The 13,350-nt window shown below is 40.3% G+C and overlaps 1 protein-coding gene across 2 annotated transcripts in view; it reads left to right on the top strand.

Annotated features, from left to right (window-relative positions):
- The window catches only part of DYNC2H1 (dynein cytoplasmic 2 heavy chain 1), a 187,834-nt gene that overhangs the window by 138,755 nt on the left and 35,729 nt on the right, over window positions 1–13,350 (top strand). For both annotated transcript variants that reach the window (XM_030042296.2, XM_030042294.2), the window contains exon 84: window positions 12,930–13,139. In XM_030042296.2, coding sequence (XP_029898156.1) covers window positions 12,930–13,139 — 210 coding nt within the window. The remainder of the gene's footprint in view (window positions 1–12,929; window positions 13,140–13,350) is intronic.

Raw genomic sequence — 13,350 nt, 5'->3', positions numbered from 1 at the left:
TTAGCTTTGAATTTAGTCTCTTCATTTCTCTAATATTCACAAAGCAATGTTTAATAATTTTGAATATTAAATTAAGGCTTTCCTGTATAATATTGAAATATGGTACTAGCTTTAAATTGAGGTTCATTAAAATCCTTGCTACAATGCTTACAATATCCAGTCTTACTTCCTTTTTGTTCCTTTGTTGTTCTGAGTTGGTTCGGTTTGGTGGGGTTTTTTTACATCTGTTATAAAGCTTGATTTGCAACCACTGAATTCTTATTGTGGGTGTCTGTTTAGCTATAACACGTGCGGATTCTCTTTGAAACACAGATACTACGCATACTTGGGAAGAATCCCTCTCACCTCATGCTAGGTGCCTAACTAGGCATTTGGTCATTAATTTTCTCCTCAGTGATAAGTAATAGATCACAGATATCGTGGCCTAAAAATGTCTTGTACACAACAATATTGGAATGAGAAAAGCCTTTCCCTTACTCAGATAACCACATACAAAGAAGTGACATGAGGTGCACATGAGAATTTGCAATTACATTTTTAAATCTCTCATTAAATTCTCATTTAATCCATGCTAAGTGTATGATACATCATGTTTTTGTCAAAATAATCTTTTGGTACTAAGTAACTTCATGTTGAAATCTGTGGCCTCTGAACATAGACTGCTGTTAACCAGGTCTGTGATCCTGTAAGAAAAAGCAGTATATTTCAATGGGACACCTTCCATTATATCTTACTGACTAGAGCTAAATATGCATTTAGGCCTGCAAACCTTCCTTGCAACAGCTTAGGTAAAACTGTTGCATATATGTATACATATACAATCAGAAAATTAGAGATTTTGATTGTAGTGTTTGGAAGAATGATACATGAAGGCAGTTTTAAACAGTAAAACAAAACTGCACTACATTAATACTCATTAACAGCACACATTGCTAATGACTAGTTCTTTATCATTATTAATTATTAGCACTGCAAATTCAAATCACTTATTCTTTAAACCTTGTGTCATAAATTAGCTGTGAGTATGCAGTACCATGAAGCTGAAGCCACATACTCACCACTGGTGGCTATGGTCCTTGATGGTCTTAGTCACCCAGGTGGAGGTAATCAAGCCTGAGAGCTCTTTGACAAGGGAAGCTGGACCTGATGCAGGCCTCATCTTTCTCCCCTGCTGTCACCCTCAAATCCGAGATCTCCTTTCATATGATTTTTCAGCCCTTTTCGTGAACTACAGGTTGGGTGATGCTTAGATGGGGTTATTTTTCAGGCTGCAGCAAGTACCTCATTGTGTCACTTGGCTGTTTTTCTTTCCTGCTGAATTGTGTATTCTTGTCTTAAAAGCAGTCTAGGCAGTTCTAAATGTTGCTCTCTGTCAATGACCAGTAGGTGACCACCAGCTTGTTTTTCATAGTTCTCTTTTCAACGTGTGCCCATACTTTCAAGACCTTCGCTATTATGCCATGCTTCAACTTCACATCACAACAGGAGACACCTGGTACTGAATTCCACTTCAAACAGCAAGCTTTCTTAACAAGTTGATAACAAGTCTAGAAGGCCAATACTGGGGCCTTGCACAGTTAGCATAAGACATAGTTAGTGTGGCCTGTTCCTAGCAAGAGCAATTTTTTTTTTTTTTTTACAGGACCATTGGATACAAAAATTTTATATAATGTTTGCTATGCTTACTGTATTACGTTTGAGTTCAAAAAAAGCTAATATTAATTAAATCTTGTGCTTAGTGCGCAGTACTTCTGTGGATGTAAGAGGCCTCATTTAGCTACAAAAGCAATCTGTTCGCTAAGGATTAGCATCAGCCTGACTGATATATAATGTCTGGGTAAACTCTGGCTAATCCCTTGCCACTGACCATCCTGCCATTCTTCAGTTTCCTCCTGTGAGTTACCCTGTAGCTTGTCCAGTTCAGAGAACTGAGCAGCTAGTTTCTTTCTGACTTTTGGATTTGTTGATTTGAAAATAGCCATTTTTTACCACACTGTATCTGAGAACTTTCTTTAGAGATATAAAATGTTCTCTTCAATCAATGCTGTCATAAGGGCTTAATTTGATTTCCTAAAAATTAGGCTTCTAGCACTATTTAAGAAACCATCAAATATTCATGGCCTGGCAGATATAACACAGAATCTGCAGGAGACCTGTGAACTGCTGGAGTAGCACATAGAGACAGAATGAGACATCTCAAATGTCACTAGGTGCCTGCCTGAATCAAGGCTGTGGTGCCTATTTATTCTTCTGCTTAATTTTAACTACAGGAAAATGAATTATGGAATATTTCTGTGTTGTCTCCTTGCCCAGTATTTGTACAGTCACCATATGCATCTGTGTTTGACCTACATTTTTACTGCTTGTAATATCTTAAAATAAAAGACTCCTATAAAAAGACTCAGGAAGTTCAACAAGGCAAAGTGCAATGTCTTTCACATGGGTTGGGGCAATCCCAAGCACAAATAGAGGCTGGGTGATGAGTGGATTGAGAGCAGCTCTGCAGGGAAGGACGCAGGGGTATTGGTTGGTAAGAAGCTCAACATGACCCAGCAGTGTGCACTTGCAGCCCACAAAGCCAGCCATATCCTGGGCTGCATCAAAAGAAGCATGACCAGCAGGTCAAGGAAGGTGATTCTTTCTCTCTACTCTGCTCTCGTAAGACCCCACCTGGAGTACTGTGTTTAGCAACATAAGGACATGGACCTCTTGGAGTGAGTCCAGAGGAGGGCCACGAAGATGATCAGAGGGCTGGAGCACCTCTCCTGTGAAGACGGGCTGAGAGAGTTGGGGTTGTTCAGCCTGGAGAAGAGAAGGCTCCGGGGAGACCTTATAGCAGCCTTCCAGTACCTAAAGGGGGCCTACAAGAAAGACGGAGAGGGACTTTTTACAAGGGCATGTAGTGACAGGGCAAGGGGTAATGGCTTGAAACTGAAAGAGGGTAGATTTAGATTAGACATAAGGAAGAAGTTCTTCACTGTGGGGGTGGTGAGGCATGGAACAGGTTGCCCAGAGAGGCTGTGGATGCCCCATCCCTGGCAGTGTCCAAGGCCAGGTTGGATGGGGCTTTGAGCAACCTGGTCTAGTGGAAGGTGTCTCTGCCCATGGCAGGGGGCTTGGAACTAGATGATCTTTAAGGTCCCTTCCAACCCAAACCATTCTATGATTCTATATTATCTTAAAATTTCTTTGATTTTCTAACATTTTTATGCTGTTAGCAGGTTAATTTCTTTATCTTTTGAAGATCTCCTTTAGAACAGGATGGCCTCTGACCTTGTGTAGGGTTTTTTGGGGGGACATTTGCTTGAGTGTTTCAAAAAATTTAAATAATAATGTCCTTTATCAAAATTAGTTTTCATAGTCTGTTCAACTAGTACTTCTTATAAGCTTTGAAAAAGTCTAGGCATCTTTAAAAAGTCCACATACATTGCATACAGTTCTACATTCAAATTCTTTATTGATAGCTCAGTGAAGGCATCATGTTTGTTTTCAGAAGTTTTAAATAAAGACCTGGGAATTGGAACGAAAAAAATAATTGAACTGCTGCTTAAGTTAACAATCACACATTATTTTATTTATGGATGAATGAGCACAGAATATGAGCTAAAATGATTTCCCAGGTATGAAGAAGTAAAATCACAAAAACTATTCCTGAAGTGTGTAAAACTTTTTTTTCCCCTCAGTTTTGGAAGCATTTACCTTCAACTGCAGACTCTTTGTTATAGAATCATAGAGTCATAGAATGGTTTGGGTTGGAAGGGAACTTTAAAGTTATCTAGTCCAACTGCTTGCCATGGGTGGGGATATCTTTCACCAGATCAGGTTGCTCAAACTCCTGTCCTACCTGACCTTGAACAATTCCATGGATGGGGCATCCATAACTTCCCTGGACAACCTGTCCCAGTGTCTCACCACCCTTACAGTAAAAATTTCTTCCTTACGTCCAGTCTGAACCTCCCCTCTTTCAGTTTAAATCCATTGCCCCTTGTCCTGTCACTACAAGCTCTGGTAAGAAGTCTTTTTCCGTCTTTCTTGTAAGCCCCATTTATGTATTGAAAGGCCGCAATAAGGTCTCCCCAGTGTCTTCTCTTCTCCAGGCTGAACAACCCCAATTCTCTCAGTCTATCTTTATAAGAGAGTTGTTCCAGCTCTCTGATCATTTTTGTGGCCCTTCTCTGGACCGTCTGGGATACAGTACTCCAGGTGGGGTCTTATGAGAGCAGAGTAGAGGGGGAGAATCACCTCCCTTGACATTCTAGTCACACTTCTTTTGATGCAACCCAGGATATGGTTGGCTTTCTGGGCTGCAAGTGCACATTGCCGGCTCATGTCCCATTTTCCATCCACCAGTATCCCCAAGTCTTTCTCCAGAGGGCTGCTCTCAATCCCTTCATCTCCCAGCCTTTACTGATACTGGGGATTGCCCTGACCCATATGCAGGACCTTGCACTTGGCCTTGTTGAACTTCATGAGGTGGTTGTTGTTGTTGTTATTATCTTCTTTTATCTATTGGATACAGATAGTAGTAAAGTAGAGGCAGATGGGATAGATGCTGACAATAACTTCCATTTTATTTAGAAGAGGCAAATATTAGTCTTCTACCTGTCAAATGTACTTATCACAAAGGGTAGTTGGAAACAATGGTTGAATACCTGTTTCAAACTACTGAAACTCAGAAAGTACCCAGTATAGGTCTGAATTGAATCTAGCCAATCTATTTATAAATTCAACACTGTTTTTAAAATCAGCTACTTTTTATTCCGGAGGCAAAAAATGCTCAGAAGCTTGTTAATATGTAGACAAAGATTAAGTATGATTTTAAACATTTTTATTCCAGTGCTGAGCATGTAGATCAAGGATTAACTCAGAAAGGATTATCTTACAAATACCTTGAAAATAGTTACTGTACATCTAAGTGCTGATGATTATGAAGCATAACAATATTTACCACTTGACATAGGTTTGTCCTGTAGAATTTATACTGGAATAATTGGTCATAGTCTTTAAGTGTGGTCATATTTTTATCTGTACACTCTCAATACCGTATGGTTATCACTTTTGTGTTCCGTAATCTAGTGACCAAGTTTAGATAAAATAATAGACAGCATTTGACTGGGTATTTCTCTGGACTGAACATCAGTGTTTCATCCTACAAAAATCAGTCTAAATAATTTAGAGTATATAATACAGCTAAATTGACAGAATGTCTGTAGAATTTATGTAGTCAGTGAATTTCAGAAATCAGTGATAAAACAAAAATTTTACCTAATATTGGCCAACATTTCACAAATCTGTAAATGGACTATTTAACTTCTTAGTGATGGGCCCACTGAAGAATTATACCACATTAAAGTATGTAAAATAATATTTGTATTTTTTCATGAGTGCAATTTGTAATCTCTCAATCAATAGTATTGAGTGCAGCTAACAGAGGCAGCAAATGCACACAGCAGTTTGTGCAGAAGAGCTTACAGAGACCAGCAACTTTGCTCAGCAGAGGATACACCTTCTCAGCAATGGTAGTGACATGCCACAGGGCACAGTCCCCACCCAGCTGCTCTTAGAGCAATGGACCCTCTAAGATGAGAACTTTAACTCGGACAGAGCTCCGGAAGGAGGATGCAGCAGTGCAGATCTCGAGCTGCAGGGAGTGCCTGGTGCCTCTTCCTGAGGCTGGGGCAGCAGGAGGTGGTCGTCTAACCTGCAGGAGATGTGTGCTTGTTGAGGATCTGCATCATCAAATAAAGGAGCTGTGAGAGGAGGTCAGCGGATTTTGCAGCATCAGAAGTAGATTAGCTGGGTCTTTTCTGAGACACTGAGCTTGAAGAGCCAAGCACCCAACTTTCCTGAAGGTGGTGCAGGCAGAGTCTGTCTGTTGGGACAGCAAGTGAAGACTTACAGGATGGCGAAGGCTGGAAGCTTGAGACTTCCGGCACCAGGAGCAAAGGCTGCTTCTCCATCTCAAAATTTGCACTTACAGAACAGATTTAGTGCCCTCATTGCTGACAAGAGGCTGGGAATTCTGTCCAGTGAAGCTCCCAAGCCAGCTAAACATGATCCACAGAGAAGCACCAGGAGGAAGCGGTAAGGAATAGTGGTGGGCAACTCCCTGCTGTGGGGAGAAGGATGCTCCTATCATCTGATGTTATCTGTCATCTAGGGAGGTTTGCTGCTTGCCAGGGGCTCAGATCTGGGACATTGTGGAAAGGCTGCCAAGGCTTGTCTGGCCCTCAGACTATGACCCCTTCATGCTTTTCCACATAAGCCCCAGTCATACTGCCAGGGGTAACACAGAGCATATGAAGCATAACTACATGGGTCTGGGGGTGGTGGTGAAGGGCATGGGGGCCTAGGTGTTTTTTCTTCTTGATCCTTACAGTGAAGGTGGAGGACACGAGGAGGAGTGGACAGGTCCTACAACTGGTTGCACAGCTGGTGTCAGTGACAGGGTTTTTGTTTTTATGCCCCTGGGACACTTTTTGAGGATTGATGATTGCCTGCTGGAAAGAGAAAGGGTCCCCCTGACTAAGTGGGGCCAACAGGCTGGCCGACTTGGTGAGGAGAGTTTTAAAATCGAAGTAGCAAGGTAGGGAGAGGATGACCAAAAATTATGGGAGGAAGTAGTTGACCAGGTTGGCAGGCAAAATATGTCTGTAAACATCATCATCAACAAAATCAACAAAACAGAGCTGAAGAGGGACCATCTAAAGTGTGTCCATACAAACAAGGAAGTGCCTACCTGACAGAATTATCGGGAAAGTTCTCACACCCTTTCTGGGAAATCACCATGATGGGGTGCCTCTCTGATGTGCCTGTACACTAATGGGGGCAGGATTGGGAACAAAGAGGAATTAGAGGTTTGCATACAGTTGCAGAGTTATGATCTCATAGGGGTCACAGGAACATGGTGGGATAGCTCACACATCTGTAGTGCTGCTATGGATGGATATAGGTTCTCTTGGAAGGAAAAGCCGGCAAGGTGAGGATGGGGAGTTACCCTTTATGTGAGAGACCAGTGGGAATGCATGGAGCTTTACCTAGAGACGTACACTGTGCCAGTTGGGAGTTCGTGAATTAGGATTAGAATTTAACATTAGGGTGGGTGTCTGCTACGAGCCACCTGATCAGAAAGAAGTAGGTGAGACCTTTTTCACATGCCTGGAAGAAGCCTCTCATTCTCAGAGCCTGGTCTTTGGGGGGGAATTTACACATCCTGATATCTGCTAGAAGGACAGCGTAGCAGGGCACAAGCAATCCACGAGGTTTCTGTAGTGCATTGATGACAAATTCCCGACTCAGGTCATGGAGAAGCCAATAAGGGGAAGCACTCTGTGGGACCTCACGCTTGCCAAGAAAGAAGAACTTGTTGAGGATGTGAAGAGTGGGGACAACCTTGGTTGCAGTGACCATGAGATGGTGGACCTCAGGATCATAAGAGGAGGGAAACAAGCAAAAAGCAGCGTGACAGCCCTAGACTTCAGGAAAGTAGACTTTGGCCAATTCAGGGACCTGCTTGAAAGAATCCCATGGAATGCTGTCCTGGAGAGCTGGTTGCTTTTCAAGGAATACCTCCTCTACACTCAGTGGTCAATCTCAAAATGCAGGAAGTCAGGTAACGGCAGCAGGAGGCCTGCATAGATGAGCGAGGAGCTCCTGGCAGAACTTGAATGTAAAAAAAAAGTGAAGAGAAGGAAGAGGGGACAGCTGTTGTGGGAGGAATACAGAAACACTGAGCATGCAGGGATGGGATTAGGGAAGCCAGAGCATATCTGGAGTTGAATCTGGTGAGGGATGTGAAGGGCTGTACTGATGTACTGGGTCTGGCTGGGATGGAGTTAACTTTCCTCACAGCAGCAGATATAGTGCTGTGCTCTGTACTTGTGTACTTGTGGCTAGAACAGGTGTTGATGCGTTTTGGCTGTTACTGAGCAGTGCTTGCACAGCATCAGGGCTGTCTCCCCAGCCTTGGGTGCCGCCCCCCTCCACCACTGCAAAAAGCTGGTAGACTGGGGGTGGGCAAGAGGTTGGGAGGGGACATAGCTGGGACAGCTGACCCAAACTAACTGATAGGAAGTAAAAGATAAATCTCCTTTGGTTTTGCTTTGTTTCCTCATGCGGCCTATGTTTTTTTTTCATTAAACTGCCTTTATATTGACCAACAAGATTTTTCATCTTATTTTTCCCCCTGTCCTGCTGAGGAGGAGAGTGATAGAGTAGCTTGGTGGACACCTAGTGTCCAGCCAAGGTTAACCCACCACAACCAGGTATGGCTGGGATGGAGTTGACTTTCCAGCCTGTAAATTAGCAGCAGGTGTGGTGCTGTTAACCCCTTAGAAGGGCAACAAAAAAGGTTTTTACAGTCACATCAGCAACAAAATGAAAATTAGGAAAAATGTAGGCCCACTACTGAATGGAAATGAGGACTTAGCCACAGAGGACAAGGAGAACTCGGAAGAACTAAATGCCGCCTTTGCCTCTGTTTGCTGCTAAGTCTGGCCTTCGCCAGTCCCAGGTCCCCAAAAGCAGTGGAAAAGTACAGAGCAAGGAAGTCTTACTCTTGGTGGAAGAGGATCAGGTTAGGGAGTGTTTAAACAAACTGAATACAAACAAATCCACAGGCCCTCATGGGATGCACCCATGAATGCTGAGGGAGCTGGCTGCTGCTGTTGTGAGACCACTCTCAGTTATCTTTGAAAGATCAGTGTGATTTGGGGAGCTTCCTGAGGACTAGAAGAAAGCAAATGTCACTCCTTTATTTAAGAAGGGCAAAAAGGAGGATCCAGAGAACAGTAGGTCAGATAGCCTCACCTGGGAAGGTGATTGAGCAAATAATCTTGGAAACAATTTCCAAGGATTATCAAGGGTCATTAAGATGATGAGGGGACAAAAGCATCTGTCATACAAGGAGAAGATGAGAGAACAAGGACTGTTCAGCCTGGGGAAGAGAAGTCTAGGAGTATCTTACCAGTGTGCGTCAGCTGATGGGAAGGAGTAAAGGAGACAGAGCCAGGCTCTTCTCAGTGGTGTTCTGTGACAGGACAAGAGGCCATGGGTGCAAACTGAAATACAGGAAATGGCATTTAAACATAAGGCAAAACTTTTTTACTGTGAGGCTGGTCAAACACTGGAACAGGTTGCCTAGGGAGGCTGTGGAGTCTCCATCCTTGGAGATACTGAAAACCTGACCAGACACAGTTCTGGGCAACCTGCTGTAGCTTTGAGCAGAGGGTTGGACTAGACAATCTTCAGAGGTTCCTTCCAACCTCAACTGTTTTGTGATTCTGTGAATAGTAGTCCTTTGTGCTCAGTTTTCAGAGCTATCACAGTCTTTGTGGCCAAACAGCAAAAATAGCAGATATAGATGGCACTTCCATTTCAGACATTTTGAAATGGGAAATAATTCTTATATATTAATACAGTAAGGAGGACTTAAATGTTGTTACTTTTTCAGAAATATTTCTGGAAATTTGCAGGACTCATTTTTCCTCTCAGTGGCATACATTTTGCAAAGCCCTGTTAAATGTTACTACCAATTATTCAGACATTCTGAAATTGTTGAGCTGGGGAGTTTTCTATTCTTCGTCTATCCATAACAATAGAATCATGGAAACTGCGTCTCCTTAATCCATGGTTTATTAGTCCAGCCAGAATGCAGACTCTGGAATTTTTCATCGAATTTTACTTTAAATGAAATGGATACTTAAAATCTGGTTCAGATCAGTGCACTCCTGTGTTGAAAGTTACACAAGCAATCTTCCTCTTTCTGTTTAGCTGTTCTGGACTAATACAGAATCTCTTGACATTTTGCTGTATATTAGCTTAATTTGAAAACACCCTTGTAATGAATACTGTCCTAAAACTGCTTCTGCAGTGTCTTTCAGCATTATTTAATAACAGCTTAACACTAATCGAATTAATTAAACTCTCACAAACCTGCCATTAAGTTAAAAAAACCCTAAATACTCAGATGCTCAGTATAATTTTGCACGAAAGACTGTTTACTGGAAAAAAAATGATGCCATCACTGAATAATTGTCCAACAAATGTTACACAAATTAAATCTTCCTTAATGTGGAAGGACGGCTTACTACATCCTGTTGGCCAGGGCTGGGCTGTCAGAGCAGTTCAACCAACCTCTGTCCTGGTGTCTCTTCTCTTCCCACATAGCCTTCTGCCATGACAGAGTGTAGATCAGGACCTATATAAGCACTTCATTGTCACATAACTGGATCAGTTGGAAATCACTGCCCAACAGAACTCAGGCATTGCCTGTCATATGATAGTTTTCAGAGAAGCACAAAACCAGCAGGATGCAATGGGGCTGCATAAGTGTTTCATCATGTCCAAATGGTTATCTCTCATGAGCAGAGAGAGAGAGGAATCAGTGCTATATTTTTATTGTAAGGTAGATGCATTTTCTGCCTTGTTTCAGGGAAAACCTTTAGTACCTCCATGAAAGTTAGAAGGCCCACCCATAATAAAAATTTGGAAGCAACTTCTTCAAAATTATTTTTGCTGAATATATATGATCATAAGCTGTCATGATGTGTCCTGCCTTATCTTTTGTTGTGTTGTAAATTGAAGGCTAACTAATTATTTTCATAAAGTTGCATAATGCTGCAAAACAATTGCAAAAGTAGTTTTGAAAATTAATGGGTTGTTGCTCTTTTATCTAAAACATTAGGAACCTCAGCTTTAACAAAAGAACAATGTTTTTTTCACCAAGGACAATCAGTGAACCAAAATATAAGGTTATTCTTTCTTGTATTTTCAAGAATGAAAAATTTGTGTAATGAACAGTGAGAGGCTAGTATCTAAAATAATACGCAGAGAGACTCAAAGGAGGAGGCAGAATAAGTACATCAAAAGGCCAATGGGGGTTTCTAAAACCCACCTCCACCAAAATTGAATTTTGAATCAAGTGCAGAACTAGTGGAGGTATATAAGTTTATTTTAATTATATTTGTTACATTTCTGAGGAGGCAATTTTCGTATTTCAAACTCCAACGTATTGGAGTTTGAAAAAGCTTGAGTTTAGAAAGGTAACAAAGAAAAAGCTCTGGAACAGCTTAGATGAGACTATATGAAGTCTTATATTGTACTGAGATAGTAACAAGTACAGAAGTGAAAGAGGGAAAATGATCAAAGTCTCAAAATACACCTAATTTAATATTGGTAGCATAATATAGTATTTAATGTTAAAGATTAGAACATATTTTCGGTTTCTTATGATTAGGAAAAGCACTCAGTACTTCAGGAATTCTTCATCTTAATTCCGAAGCAGGTCATGAGGATATTTTTAAAGCTGATGTGAGTTATATACATAATGGATTTTAAGGGAATGTAATAGAACATTAAATGTATAAGCTGATATTGGTATTCATGTTTAATTTTCCTATAAAAATGACAGATGGGTTGTTTTAACAAATTCTCAGGAGAAAGCATTAGAAAGAGTGATTAAATGAATATGCAATTCCTAGGAGACTGTTATGTAAAGGACAGTACTGAGGAACTTAGAGGCCTTCTCAGTAAGTTTTTCGTGAATTAAGACAGTATATGTGAAAGACAGCAAAGCCTGCAAGTTGCAATGTCTTTGTTCTTTTTTGTGCAATTAAATACTCCAGTAAGAAATTATCAGCTAGTTTCTACTAGTTTTATATTACATTTTATATATACTCAACAAACTATGGTCTCGGAAAAATTGAAGTGAAACTGGAACTATGATTTCAGGATTTATGCAAAGACAAAATACAAAACATTTCTAAATACTGTATGTTTCTTACACTTTGAACAGTAAGTAACTTTGTTGTATACCTTTTTAATAATGTGGGAGGGAAAACCATATCCTTCATTTTTCTGTTGGTCATAAACCAAAGTATCTGTATGACTCTTGCACATAGCTTTTCTCATATTTTTACTTGGTAGTTGAGTGCAGTATGAGCTTGAAACAAAACACATGTGAAAGTTCTGACAAACTTACAGTGCCTGGGAATGATTATGGAGGCAGATATCCTGTGTGTTCTGGAAAGCAAGATGTCGTGTGACAATTCAGAAGTGTATTTAATCTGAAAAAAGTCAAAACTACTTGTTATTTTAAGAAGAGATACTTCAGAGAAAGTAAAATCTGATTTTACCTTGAATAAATTACTAGAAATTGAAATAGCAAAACAGTTTTTTTCCCAAAGGCTGGGGTTTTCTTTTTGCATTTGTGCCTTGTAGAATTTTCCAATAAAGGTTTAAATTCCATAACTAGAATTCAGTGCAGCATCTTGTCATATGTCAGGTTGGCAGTTTCAGAACACATGCTAAAACATATTTATGTAATAAGCTGCATATGAATTAAGACTTGCAAAATGATACTATCTCTTGAAATTATTGAATAAATTTGGATTTTCAGGGGCTGTAATGGAATGGAAGTAAGTAATAAAAATGTCAATGTGAGAGCAGTAGTACCTCTCAGAGTCTGAGTTACTCAGGATTTACATGTAATATCATATTTATTTTGTATTTATTATTTTGCTTCCAGGTTGAACTAGTCTTATCAAAGCAGGAGCTATATCTGGCAGCATGGTTTATAGTACCCAATACAATCTTGTTATGCTGAGTACACTACTGCTTTTTATATTGACGCATTAACACAAATACTAAAAGCAAAGATACAGCTAAGTGAAGATTTTTCAGAAATTCCAGTACTTTTGAAGTAATTGGGTAGACAGAATTGTCTCAGAAGAGTGGTGCCTTTATTGAACATCTCATGGACAATGAAAGTATCACTACAGTTTTAATCCAGCATCAGAAAAGAGGGGCTATCTGAATTACCTGAAGACTCACAAGGTCATATGAAGTATTACGAATTAAACAAACAATACATTGTATAACATAATAGTTTCCCTGAGTTTATTAACTGGACATCATGTGTTCTTTTTTAGAATTCTAACCTGATTCATCAGAAGGTATCTCCTCCTGTGGAGCAGCAAGGATCCCCAATCTTATCATTTGTTACTCTGGAACAATTCAATGCCATTCGCCTTGTGCAAAGTGTCCATCAGTCACTTGCTTCTTTAAGTAAAGTCATCAGAGGTACTTCATTACTGAGTTCTGAAGTACAAAGACTAGCAAGTGCTCTGCTAAATCAGAAAGTAAGTTACTTTGTCATGAATTTACATTATAAGCAATGAAAAAAACCAAGGAAACTGAACAAAATTCTGATACATATTTTCATGTCATCATTTGCTCTAAGTTCTTTTATTGATAGAGACTCTAAAATGGGGTTCTTTTATTGATAGGGACTAAAACAGAACCATGTTTTTTCTGGAATGAAAACCCAGGAAAATGTTGCTTGAAGTACTT

Source organism: Aquila chrysaetos, chromosome 19, assembly GCF_900496995.4.
Source record: "Aquila chrysaetos chrysaetos chromosome 19, bAquChr1.4, whole genome shotgun sequence".
Classification (NCBI taxonomy): domain Eukaryota; kingdom Metazoa; phylum Chordata; class Aves; order Accipitriformes; family Accipitridae; genus Aquila; species Aquila chrysaetos.
The sequence above is the reverse complement of the archived record's forward strand: the minus strand, read 5'-3'. Positions and strand labels throughout refer to the sequence as shown.